General features: G+C 41.5%; 1 protein-coding gene across 1 annotated transcript; it reads left to right on the plus strand.

Moving 5' to 3' along the window:
- Positions 1-370: 370 nt before the first annotated feature.
- naif1 (nuclear apoptosis inducing factor 1) lies at positions 371-7661 on the plus strand. Its single transcript, XM_079660646.1, has 3 exons — positions 371-1684; positions 2928-2978; positions 6675-7661. The coding sequence occupies exons 1-3, from the start codon at positions 1240-1242 to the stop codon at positions 7190-7192; spliced, it is 1014 nt and encodes a 337-aa protein (XP_079516772.1). The 5' UTR covers positions 371-1239; the 3' UTR covers positions 7193-7661.
- The last annotated feature ends 4880 nt before the right edge of the window (positions 7662-12541 follow it).

Consider the following 12541-nt stretch of genomic DNA (forward strand, 5'->3'; position numbering starts at 1 on the left):
ACATAGCCCCTTTGTCAATAATGTGTCACCTCGATTGGAAAACGGAGATGAGCATATTAATGAGAATTTGAGGATTAGAATAGGAAATGAGGATATTGAATGGAATTATGAGAAACGTATGTCACTGGCGCCATCTTTTGTTTCAGATGTGTAATGTAAGCCGAATTTAAAATTCAGATGTAGACTGGTATTTAATTAAATTCCTGAGAGAATAGAAAAAGTAGTAACAAAACAATCAGGATAAACACTGATCAGATTACTAACGCGAAACCCCTTTCCTTCTCCTAGCACCTTGTTTTAATAGTGGAGGATCATTTATCTTCAATAGATTTAAAGGCTGAGAAATCCGATATCATAAATTATAACTCCATTCCAGATGGATAACATAATCTTTATGTTATGGTTGAGTAAATTAAAGATCTTATCAAACTATGAGTTTGTTAAATTAAAACGATCTTTCTTTTACGTTTCTAAAGATTCCTCTTAACTTGTAACTACAAAATGAATTTCCCATTTTAAATGTATATTTACGAGCAAATACATATAAAAAGTATTACTCTGTGATTGATAGTATTAGACCCACATTCCTGCTGATCATTATGTTACAATGCCTGATAGTTATTGGTGGTTATAGCAAAAAACAGCAAAATGGGGGTGGGGAAGATATGCTTGCCTATTATTATACAGTCTATGGTTATTACAGATCTAAATAACGCAGGTTTCACAAACATAAAAACAAAGTAATTCAACGTGTGTGTGTGTGTGTGTGTGTGTGTGTGTGTGTGTGTGTGTGTGTGTGTGTGTGTGTGTGTGTGTGTGTGTGTGTGTGTGTGTGTGTGTGTGTGTGTGAGATTTATTTCCTAGATGTTGTCGTCGTTGAGTGTTTTTAAAGACAAAAATGATACCAATGCAAACAAGAAACAACTGTTGACCAACCACGACTGTGATATAAAGTGAGATAACGGGGACAATTCTTATTTGATACCGTTTATTTAGCTTGTTCAATAGGCGTTTAATTGAGCCAATAGAGAAAGAGAATATTGTATGACCGAGAGATATCCAACCAATGGGATGTCTCTGGGCGGGGCTACAGGGCACGCCCAGCTAACGTAAGCGTTGTTGTAGGAAGAAGAAGCCGATTCTGGAAGCCATTACGTTGCGCACATCAATTGAGTAAATCCTACTATTTTTGCGTACAATACGCACAATTACCTCTCCAAAAGGGGAATTTGTGCAATTATGGCATCAGCCGCGAAAAAGAGAAAAATGAATTTCTCGGAGAGAGAGGTGGAAATTATTGTGGAAGAAATAGAGAAACACAAGCACACACTGGTTAACCACTTCAACGCTGGAGTCACCCACATGGCAAAGAATAACGCTTGGGGGGACATCCTGAAAAAGGTAAACGCTGTCACCACCTGTCCCAGAGAGTTGCCCGAGGTGAAGAAGAAGTGGTCGGACATGAAGACGGAGGTCCGGCGTAAAGTGGCCCAGGCGCGGGCTGCTATAGAGGGAACCTCCGCTGACTGCACTCCAGTCCCCGTCATCCTCACTGCGATGCAGCAGAGGATCTGTAACCTGCTGGGGGAGGCTACCATCATCAGCCTGCCTGCAGGAGACTCGGATGCTGAGATAAGTTTACCTGTCACCGTAAACGCAGCTGCCATCGTCACACTGGCAGAGAGTAAGTCCTCACAAGTTGAACTGTGAGCGTTCAAATTATACACTTAGTGTGCAGTAGTAGTAGTGTACAGTAACTAAGTAGATTTACCCAGTACTGTACTTAAGTACAATTTTGGGAGACTTGTACTGGTACTTCAGCATTTCAATGTGTTGCTACTGGACTTCAACCCTACTAAAATTGGAAATGAAATATTGTACTTTTACTCTACTACATTTATTTAATACCTTTAGTTACTTTACAGATTTTGATTAATGATGTGAAATATAGCCTAACCAACTCTTGAATCAGATCTTAGTTACACCTGGAGTAAATTCACAAGCTACACTGTAGTATACAAAGTTCTTAAAATTACCTGGGATATATATTATTTTGAAACGGGACAATCTGCATAATGAGTAGTTTTACTTTTGGTACTATAAGTATATTTTATATTTACTTTTGCGATTAACATTTTAATTTCAGGACTTTTACTTAACAGAGTATTCCTACACTCTGGTACTCCTACTTTTACTTTAGAACAATATCTGAGTACTTCGTAAGTATGAGTGGCAATGCTGCTATAAGCAAGACAAGTTCCTTTCGAGTGGATTCATCCCCAGAGCTCAGTGATAAATATTGCTTAAAACGTGATGAGTGTACAACACTGAACAAGCATTATAGAAGACACAACCCAATAAACACTCATACATATCTTTCAGTGGAAAACATGCGGTACAGTAGCGTTTTGGCAAAGCATGAAACCTGACAAGTCTGCTGTGTATTGGTAGAGTACACGTTAGGATTGTGTGAGTTACATAGCATCTGATACTTCCCACACCAAGAGGGGTTGAAGTGCATTGATCCCCCTCAAAGCCCTCATCACAGGTTAATATGGAGACAGGTTCTAAGTAATACAAAAATAAAATCTATATATTTAAACTCTGAAAAGGAAAAACTATCCAATAAAAAAGTAAAGACGTAACAACTGAAAAAGGAAGTAAAAATGTGTGGCTAAAATATAATTCTTATGCTTTTCTGTCCTGATATATTATGGGTCCTCAGGTTGATATTTTATTTTTAAAACTTTTCCCTTTTCCCTTCTTAACTTTGGAGACACAACCTAAATTAAAAGGGCACTTAAGTATTTTAGCCCCTTTAGGAGAAAAATATCCTAAATGCTTTTGAAGATTTTAGCCTATCTTTCTTATTTTCTTGGATTGCTTGTTTTGTGTTTTTTGCATCATGCTGTCTGTGTTTCTTTCAGCTCTTCCAGCGGGCTCAGCTACAGTCTGTGATGAAGCAAAGCCACTGACTGGTAAGTGTGTTTATTATTATATACGTGAAACTATCAGTCTGTGTGAACATCAATGAAGCTTTCTGGTCATTATATACTGTTAGCATATGACCCATCCACGAAAGACTAAAACGTTGGTGTTCAGTGAAAGTAATTAAATAACAAAGATAACATTTTAATGCTTTGCATCCCTTACTGGAATAATTTTAGAAAACTACCTTTTCTAAAATTCAAATAATTGAGTATCTTTTTTATTAAATATAAAAAATAATGTACTTCATTTATGTAAAAAGCTCTAATATCACAACCATTATTTAAAATCATGAGAGCAATATTAACTTCATCATTCAATACATTGTCCTCGTTTATGACGTTCTTCCAGTCATTACTGTGTCACTATGATTACAGGTGTTTTAGATATGTATTATAATGATGTGAGGTGTGTGTGAAGGGGGCACTGATCTTTGTGTTTCGTTCATCCATCCATGAAACAGGAACGAGCCTGAGTGAATCCTCACTTGCTCCTGTGGTCACCCACCATGAAAATACTTTGTTTTCAGATTTTTAGCAGCAGTTCTAGCAAACCAAGACACATACAGTTATGTTATAATAATGTTGTTGTCGCTGGTGATTCCAGCAAAGCAGAGCGTCAAATGTTTTCTCAGGATAAAATATTTTTTTCCCTTTGGATGACCATCCAATTCAAGCCTACTCCAGCTCTGACAGGAGTGTGGTACTGATCTTCTCTTTTACTTTTTTAAACTTCTTATTTATCGGCTTATTTAATTAAACAGACACACTATTTTCTGAATATAAAGTTATATTTTTAGATATAGCATAGGTAAATCACAACCAAAAAAAGTAAAAAAATTGAAATAAATAAAACAGTAACAGAAATCTAAGGGATAATACATTTAGAGTTAAATTAAGGCTGATTACCAAGCATCATCTTGCACTAATGTACATTCTCAAAATATTGAAGTGACTGTTGTTTTGTACATATGGATTGTTGTGTTTTTATTAAGGTCTTAATGTGTACAAATGTCTCTTTGACTGTGTATATATATACATATTTGCACTCATATCGTTATATACATTTGTTTTTATATTCGGGATTGTGGGAAACGGTATTTCGAACTCTCTGTCTGTACACACAAACTGGAATATTGCCAATAAAGTTGACTTTGACTTACAAAGAAATGAACAGTCTATCATTTTAATGGTAGGTTTATGAGAGACAGAATATCAAAAAGAAAATCCAGAAATTAACATTATATAAAAGATAACAAATTATTTGCATTTAACCGTGGGAAGTAATTATTTGATCCCCTTGCAACCAACAAGGATTCTGGCTCCCACAGACCGGTTACATCAGTCCATTTCCTTTAGGAAAGTACTCCTAACATCAACTAGTTACCTGTATAAAAGACACCTGTCCACAGAATCAATCAATCATATTCCAACCTCTCCAACATGGGCCAGACTAGAGAGCTGTCTAAGGACCTCAGGGACCAGACTGTAGACCTCCACCAGGCTGGGACTGGCTACAAGACCATCAGAGAGCAGCTCGGTGAGGAGGTTACAACTGTTGGTGTCATTATTCAGAAATGGAAGAAAGACAGCATGAGCATCAGTCGCCCTCGGTCTGAGGCTGCACACAAGATCTGGCCCCGTGGGGTTTTGATGATCAGGAGAAAGGTGAGGGGTCAGAACTACACAGGAGGAACTTGATAATGATCTCAAGGCAGCTGGGACCACAGTCACCAAGAAAACTATTGGTATCACACTACACCATAATGGATCAAATCCTGCAGCGCCTGAAGGCCCCCTGCTCAAGAGGAACATGAGAGGCCCGTCTGAAGTTTGACAACGAACCTCTGAAGGATTCAGAGAAGGCTTGGGAGGAGAGGATGTGGTCAGATGAGACCAACATCGAGATCTTTGGCGTCAACTCAACACGCCGTGTTTGGAGGAAGAAAGATGCTGACTATAACCCCAGAACACCATCCCCCCCGTCAGCATGGAGGTGGAAACATTATAAGTAAACATCCATACGCACATGTAAAGCTTTATATTTCCCAGGTCAGCATAACTGAAAACAATCAGAATACACTCGAAAAAAGAAAGCAAGAAAAGAGCCAAAGACAGTTTAATAAGTTGAATTAACCAAGAAGCATTCATAAAAAAATATTAATTAAAAAAGAAATATTCATAATTTCCAAAATACACATCCTGCAACAGTTCTGGGAGATATAGCAGCCAGGTATATATTGCACAGCTAGGAGGGGCTGACTGATCAAATCTATTGAAGAAAATGTTCAAGTCGTTTGCCCACTGATGGTCCCCACGGACCTGGGAGTCTGGGTCTTTGTAGCCAGAGATGGTCTTTAGGCCTCTCCAGACTTTTTCTTTTCTGATCTCAACCTCAGAAAGAAAACACATTTCCTGTAATGTTGAGCTGCCTGCTGAGTGACATGAGAATAGTACAAACCCTAATTCCATTGAAGTTGTCAGTTTAGTACCCCCACTCTTTTACCATGCTGTTATAGCACGTGCAAATTGTGGCTTGGCATTCTCTTTCTGAAATAAGCAGGGACATCCCTGACAAAGACGTTGCTTGGATGGCAGCATATGTTGCTCCAAAACCTGTCTGTACCTTTCAGCATTACTGGTGCCTTCACAGATGTGCAAGCTACCCATGCCATGGGCACTAACACACCCCCATACCATCATCACAGATGCTGGCTTTTGAACTTTAAGCTGATAACAATTTGGATGGACCTTTTAATCTTTGGCCCGGAGGACACGATGTCCATGTTTTCCAAAAACAGATAGGAATTTGGACTCATCAGACCACAGCACACTTTCCCACTCTGTGTCAGTCCATCTCAGATGAGCTCGGGCCCAGAGAAGCCCATGACGTTTCTGGGTGATGTTGATATATGGCTTTGGCTTTTCATGGTAGAGTTTTAACCTTCACTTGTGGATGTAGTGACATACTGTGTTCACTGACAATGGTGTTCCTGAGCCCATGTGGTAATATCCTTCACAGAATGATAATGGTTTTAATGCAGTGCCCCTTGAGGGATCGAAGGTCACCGGCATTCAATGTTGGTTTTTGGCCTTGCTAGCCGCTTACGTGCAGTTGTTTCTCCGGATTTTTGATGACATTATGGACTTTAGATGATGAATTCCCTAAATTCCTTGCAATTGTACGTTGAGAAACGTTGCTCTTAAACTGTTGGACTATTTGCTTAGGTAGTTGTTCACAAAGTGGTGAAACTCGCCCCATCCTTGCTTGTGAATGACTGAGCCTTTCGGGGATGCTCCTTTTATACCCAATCATGACACTCACCAAATGAACCTGTTCCCCTGTGGAATGTTCCAAACAGGTGTTTTTTTAGCATTCCTCAACTTTCCCAGTCTTTTGTTGCCCCTGTCCCAGCTATTTTGGAACGTGATGCAGGCATCAAATTCAAAATGAGTGAATATTTGCAAAAAAACACAACGTTTATCAGTTTGAACATTATTATCTTGTCTTTGTACTGTATTTAATTTAATATTGGTCAAAAAGGATTTGCAAATCATTGTATTCTCTTTTTATTTAAGTTTTACACAACGTCCCAACTTCATTGGAATTGGGGTTCGTAGATGCAACTAGATTTTCAGTTTGGGTTTGAGTCACTAACTAAAACAGCTTTTGTGTTCTGTTTCCAGCTGAAACTACTTTCCACACCCTGGAGGATGGAGGCGTGGTGGAGTACTGCACAACCACTGTGAGTGACTCCACTCCCACCATGGTGGCGGCCGTTGAGGCTCCAGTGGAGATGCTGGCTGCCTCCTCTGCCTCTCCCCCTCCACCTCAGAGTCATGCCAAACCTCAGGAGCTGAAGAGCCGCATCGCGCTCAACTCTGCCCGCCTGCTGCAGGAGCAGAGGGTCACCAACGTGCACATCCGTCAGATCGCCCAGCACATGGAGGGACAGAACGAGCTGCTGCAGATGATGCGGCGCTCTCAGGAAGCTCAGGCCTTCGCACAGGAGAGACAGGCCCAGGCGCTGGAGGGCACCCAGGCCGCACTGCTGGCCTTAGTGCAGCTGCTCAAACCTGCTCTCAAAGACCTGCGCAAATTCCTCCAGAGTGGGACTGAAGCATCCAACTCCAGCAGCTCCACAGCAGAGCAGCAGAGGTCCAGAACACCGCCACCTCCACAGCCGGCCGAGGAGGCACAATAGACTGTGTGTGTGTGTGTGTGTGTGTGTGTGTGTGTGTGTGTGTGTGTGTGTGTGTGTGTGTGTGTGTGTGTGTGTGTGTGTGTGTGTGTGTGTGTGTGTGTGTGTGTGTGTGTGTGTGTGTGTGTGTGTGTGTGTGTGTGTGTGTGTGTGTGTGTACATAAAAAAAACGTGTCAAAAGTTGCCTTTGCGGTGAGCATGTACAGAATTTTACTTTTTACCTTCTGTCTTTAACTAGAAGAGTTTATGTTATTTGAGACATTTAATTGAGTGTGTTTTTTAATGCAGAGATGCAGACGGTTATCAGTAACATGGAATTCTTAGTTTGATCCTATCACCCTGCAGTTCACCCTGAATGAAGAATAACCAGTCCTGTTCTCCACTCCACACCAGAGACGGCAGGGGTCTTCAGGTAGTGTGAACTGTGTCTTCAGAGCTGAAGAAAAACTTGAATAAAAATCATCTGCCTGTGTTTTGTCTCTGGGGTGCATTGCTACTTAGCAGCCAGGAGGGGTCAGTGTGTGTAAACAGGTTTCATCACTACAGCTGTATAGTTTAAAGGTCCCATCTTTTGGCCATTTTTACTGATCATAATTCCATTGTTGAGGTCTATTGGAATATATTTTCATTGTTCAATGTTCCAAAATCACATTGGTTATATTTCTCACAGGCTCCGCCCTCTACTGGACTCTATGGGTACTACCTTATCATGCAAGCGTTCACCTATTGAGACTTCTATAGACGTAGCCGGCTCCGGGGCGGGCCTACCTGAATGCGCGTGCATCTCACCGTATAAAAGGAGGCCTCGCCTCCTGACTGTCATCCCTTTCTCTGCAGCGAGCGGAAGTGAAACACTGAGCGCAGACGTGAAAGACAAAAAAGATAAAAACAAGCATGGAACTACTCCTTGAGCACCGGACCTGCCCGACATGCCCTGGCCTGATCGCGGGGGCTGATCCGCACCGCCTGTGCTTCCAGTGTGTGGGGCCGGACCACGCCGAAGACGGCCTAAACCAGTCGCCGGCCTGTAACGCCTGCCGCATGATCCCTCGGCTAAGCCGCCGACATTGTGGCGAGCATTTCCGGGTGAAGTTCTGCCCGCAGGTGGAGGATTAGGACCTTGAGGTGGTGGAGATGGATGAACAGGATGACGAGGTGCAATGAGACGAGTTCACCCTCCCGAGGGGCCGGGTGGCCGCGTTCACGGAGGAGGAAGACGACGACGGGGGGCCTCGTTGTCTGGGACCTTCGGGTCTGGCGGCCAGGAGGGTCCAGCACACAGGTCTGCACGTCTGGACTTCCCGGCGGTGAAACATTTTAAAGTAAAATGCTTCAATCTGGTGCACTTTGAGCAGAATTACTAGAGACTAGATCTAGGGGGTACAACTGTGCATTCACACCAGCCTTGTATAGTCCGGTTGAATCGAACCCTGGTGCATTTAGCCGCTTGGTGCGGTTCGTTTGGGTCGGTGTGAACACAGTCAGAGACCTCTGAAGTGAACTAAACAACCGGACTCTGGTCTGCCTAAAAGATGTGGTCTCGGAGCGCTTGCTAGTGAACTCTGGAGCGGTTCATCGCTGGTGTGAACGCAGTCCGCACCAAAACATAGGAAGCGTAGTATTTACGTGTCACAAGAACGCGGGTGTCTTCAAAATCTTTAGCGAAAGACTTTGAAGACATCCGCGGTTGTTTAGTTAAAGAGTGAAGCAGAATGAAGTGTTGAACAGTGTCGTAACAGTAAAAATGGTCCGTCAACTATACATAAAAGTCAGAGCCACCTGTCGTCTGTGAAACCTTCTCCTGACTGCAGAACGTCTCTCATTACGTTGTCTGATTATGTAATCAGACAACGTAGAAATGGCCGGGATTTGCGGTTTTACCCCCTTAATGTTTGACCAATGGTTGAACAGCATTTCCGTGCACATGACTTGTGTTTAAAGTTTATAATCTGTTTGAGTTTTGCCCGTGTGAACGCAAACTGAACCTTCTGGAAAAATGAAACAATGTAACAAACTGTGGTCTGGTGCGCACCAGAGAAACTATATATAACTAACTAAATAGGTGTGAATGCACCCTAATAGACTGAATCCAATGATGATCAATCCGTTGCTAAATAATGTCCCCTACAAATGCACCATTTCAATAATTTCAAAGGGACACAGGCACATTGGATTAACCTATGGATTAACCTTCAGCAGCGTTTTTATCATTTTAATGTCATTGAGGACCACTTTTGACCAGACAACGACAAAGGTAAGCCATTTTGCCGTTTTTAGCTACCTAGTGCCCAGGGCCGATTCTGGGGTCTGTGGGGGCCAGCTTTCATCACCATTGTGTTATAAATAATCTGACACCAACAAAAAAATTGCAAAATGTAAACATGTTGACAACTTCGCATTTTTGTCATATTCAAAGTGAGTTATTAGTTAGTAATATGAATATAAAAGACATACAAAAAGGAATAAATCACACATATAAATATAAAGAACAATTAAAACCAGAATAGTTTTCCTTTGTAAATCAACGTGACATTTTTTCAGTATTCTGCTGAAAGACTATCTGTTTCTTGTATTGGTCCTCTTGTTACTAGTGCACACTTTTCACTATCATTTAGGACATTTGGCCATTGTGCAGGGTCGTCTGATGTGATCTAATCTTTTGTAGTCGTGGTAGTGCTGCTGGAGGTAGGGGTTGACGTGTCATCTTTATGGTGAGAAGATGTTGCTGTCCCACTGGAGGCAGATGTTGACGCCCCACTGGAGGTAGATGTTGACTGAACTGCTATGACCAAAAAAGAAACAGGGAATATCATGTTACAAGGAATCTTTGGAGTGCGATGCACAGTATAATCAATTAAAAGTGGAATAGCCTACTTAACTTACCATCATCAGAATTTGGATGGGACACCTTATCCTTTTCCGTTGCTGCTGCTGGTGCCAGAAACTTAAGAAAGGATCCTGAGGATAGATAATAAAGTGAAACTTACAAAACAGTAACATGTTAACAATTCAAAATGCTTTCACTTTATATAATTCAAATTCCTCATATTCAGCTTTCGAATGTTGTTCTTGGGGATAGCTTCCACTATTCTTCACTGTTTACTATTTCCATTTCATTTGAAAGAGACAATAGAGAACCGCAGTGACGCGTCGTAAAACTCGGAAGTAAACTTCTTCCGGTTCCTTCTTGAAAAACCAATGCAAATTCTCCATAGGATTTTGGAAAATAGCTCGAAATAAGGTCTGTGGTTGACACACATTTAAGAGAGGGATCACGTTTTGTTCAGCCGGATAATCTCCACATGTCAACCCTACTTTTATAATTTCTGAATCATAAATCTAGTCGCCAATAGCGAAATGCTAACGTTATGCTATAAACGAACTACAAGCCAGTACAGCAGCAGGGTCGCACGACTTCAACGTCACGCCAACTTAAGATCGTTTCAACTGACTTGCACTGAAACTGCACTTTGAACACTTTAAATTAAATATATTAACATTTTAAACTGTATACCCGGGTTATCTAGGCCCTTTTTGTTTTGTTTAATGTATACCACGTTTATCTAGGCCCTTTTTGTTTTGTTTTATGTATACATGTCACATTGTGGGAAACGATATTTCGATGTTTCTGGATGTATAACACATGTAGAATTTTTAACAATAAAGCTGAATTTGACTTTCGCGTGCTTGCATATTTTAACAAAGCTTTTAATTTTAGCCACACTTAATTTAACTAGAAGTCATGGCTGTGTCAATTACCAGTCTGATATCGTTTTACAAAGATGACAAGAAGAGTGTAGACAGAGGAGAGAACCACTACAAGTCAGGACACGTAACAGTGCAGCCTAGATGAAGGTGTGCTCACCGGTGTTGTCAGGGCTAGCATGAGGGACAAGGTTTATAGTGTCGGTGAGTAGTGATAGCAAGAATACCGTTAACCTAGAGTTAATTTATTCACATACATTCCCATCAACAAATCAATTGTATGTGTCAAATGAAATCTTTATTAGGCAAGGCAAGTTTATTTATATAGCACTTTTCAACACAAGGCAATTCAAAGTGCTTTACAAAAAATGAAAGACATTAAGAAAATGGCATTTAAAATCAGTCATTAAAAAGAAAAGCTAATAAAAGAAACATTAAAAGAAAAAATACATGGATAAAAGTTACAGTGCAGTCTAAGATATGAATAGTTCAATTAAAAGCAGCGACAAAAAGAAAAGTCTTCAGCCTGGATTTAAAAGTAGTAAGAGTTGCAGCGGACCTGCAGGTTTCTGGGAGTTTGTTCCAGATATTTGGAGCATAATAACCGAACTCTGCTTTATCATGTTTAGTTCTGACTCTGGGGACAGAAAGCTGACCAGTCCCAGAAGACCTGAGAGATCTGGATGGTTCATCATTTAGCAGGAGGTCAGAAATGCATTTTGGTCCTAAACCATTCAGTGCTTTATAAACAGCAGCAGTATTTTGAAATCTATTCTTTGACACACAGGAAGCCAGTGTAAAGACTTCAAAACAGGAGTGATGTGATCCACTTTCTTAGTGTTGGTAAGGACTCGAGCAGCGGTGTTCTGAATTAGCTGCAGCTTTCTAATAGATTTTTTAGTGAGACCTGTGAAGACACCATTGCAGTAGTCCAGTCTACTGAAGATAAAAGCATGGACATGTTTTTCCAAATCCTGCTGTGACATTAGTCTTTTAATCCTAGATATGTTCTTTAGGTGATAGTAAGCTGATTTAGTAACTGTTTTAATGTGACTGTTGAAACCAATAACTAATTTAACCCGCTGACAAGAGAGCCCACCTCCGAAGATCGTGACTGGCTGAGGGACAGACTCGGGGGCAGGTTTTCAGGAATTTCTTGGCTTCTCTCCCCCGAGCCAGAAGAGGAACACTACAGCTTGGAAACACTTACTCTTCCTGAAATTATCAGATCTGTTGGGCATCAGGGACCTGAGGCAATTGTGGCAAGCATGGCATTGTCTGAAGAGCAACAGAGGGCAATTCAGGTGGCTTCCACTGGTCAGCGAACCAACCCAAACTGGCATTTGTTCAGGAAAGGAAGGTTGACTGCCAACAACTTTGGAGCTGTCCTGAGGTCAAAGCGTGTGACTGCTTCCCTTATTGCCAGGGTGCTAGGGCAACAACAGGCCCTTGATGGTGTTTTGTCTGTACAGTGGGGGACTATGAATGAATGTGAGGGCGTCAGGGCATTCACCACTGCAACCCAGATGCAGGTCCATGAGTCAGATTTGTGGCTCTCCCAATCAGGATTGTTGGGGGCATCTCCAGATGGTCTGGTAGGGTCTTCCGCTGTGCTGGAGGTAAAGTGTCCTTACGGAGCCAGGGAAA

Source organism: Notothenia rossii (assembly GCF_949606895.1).
Source record: "Notothenia rossii genome assembly, chromosome: 11".
Taxonomy (NCBI): domain Eukaryota; kingdom Metazoa; phylum Chordata; class Actinopteri; order Perciformes; family Nototheniidae; genus Notothenia; species Notothenia rossii.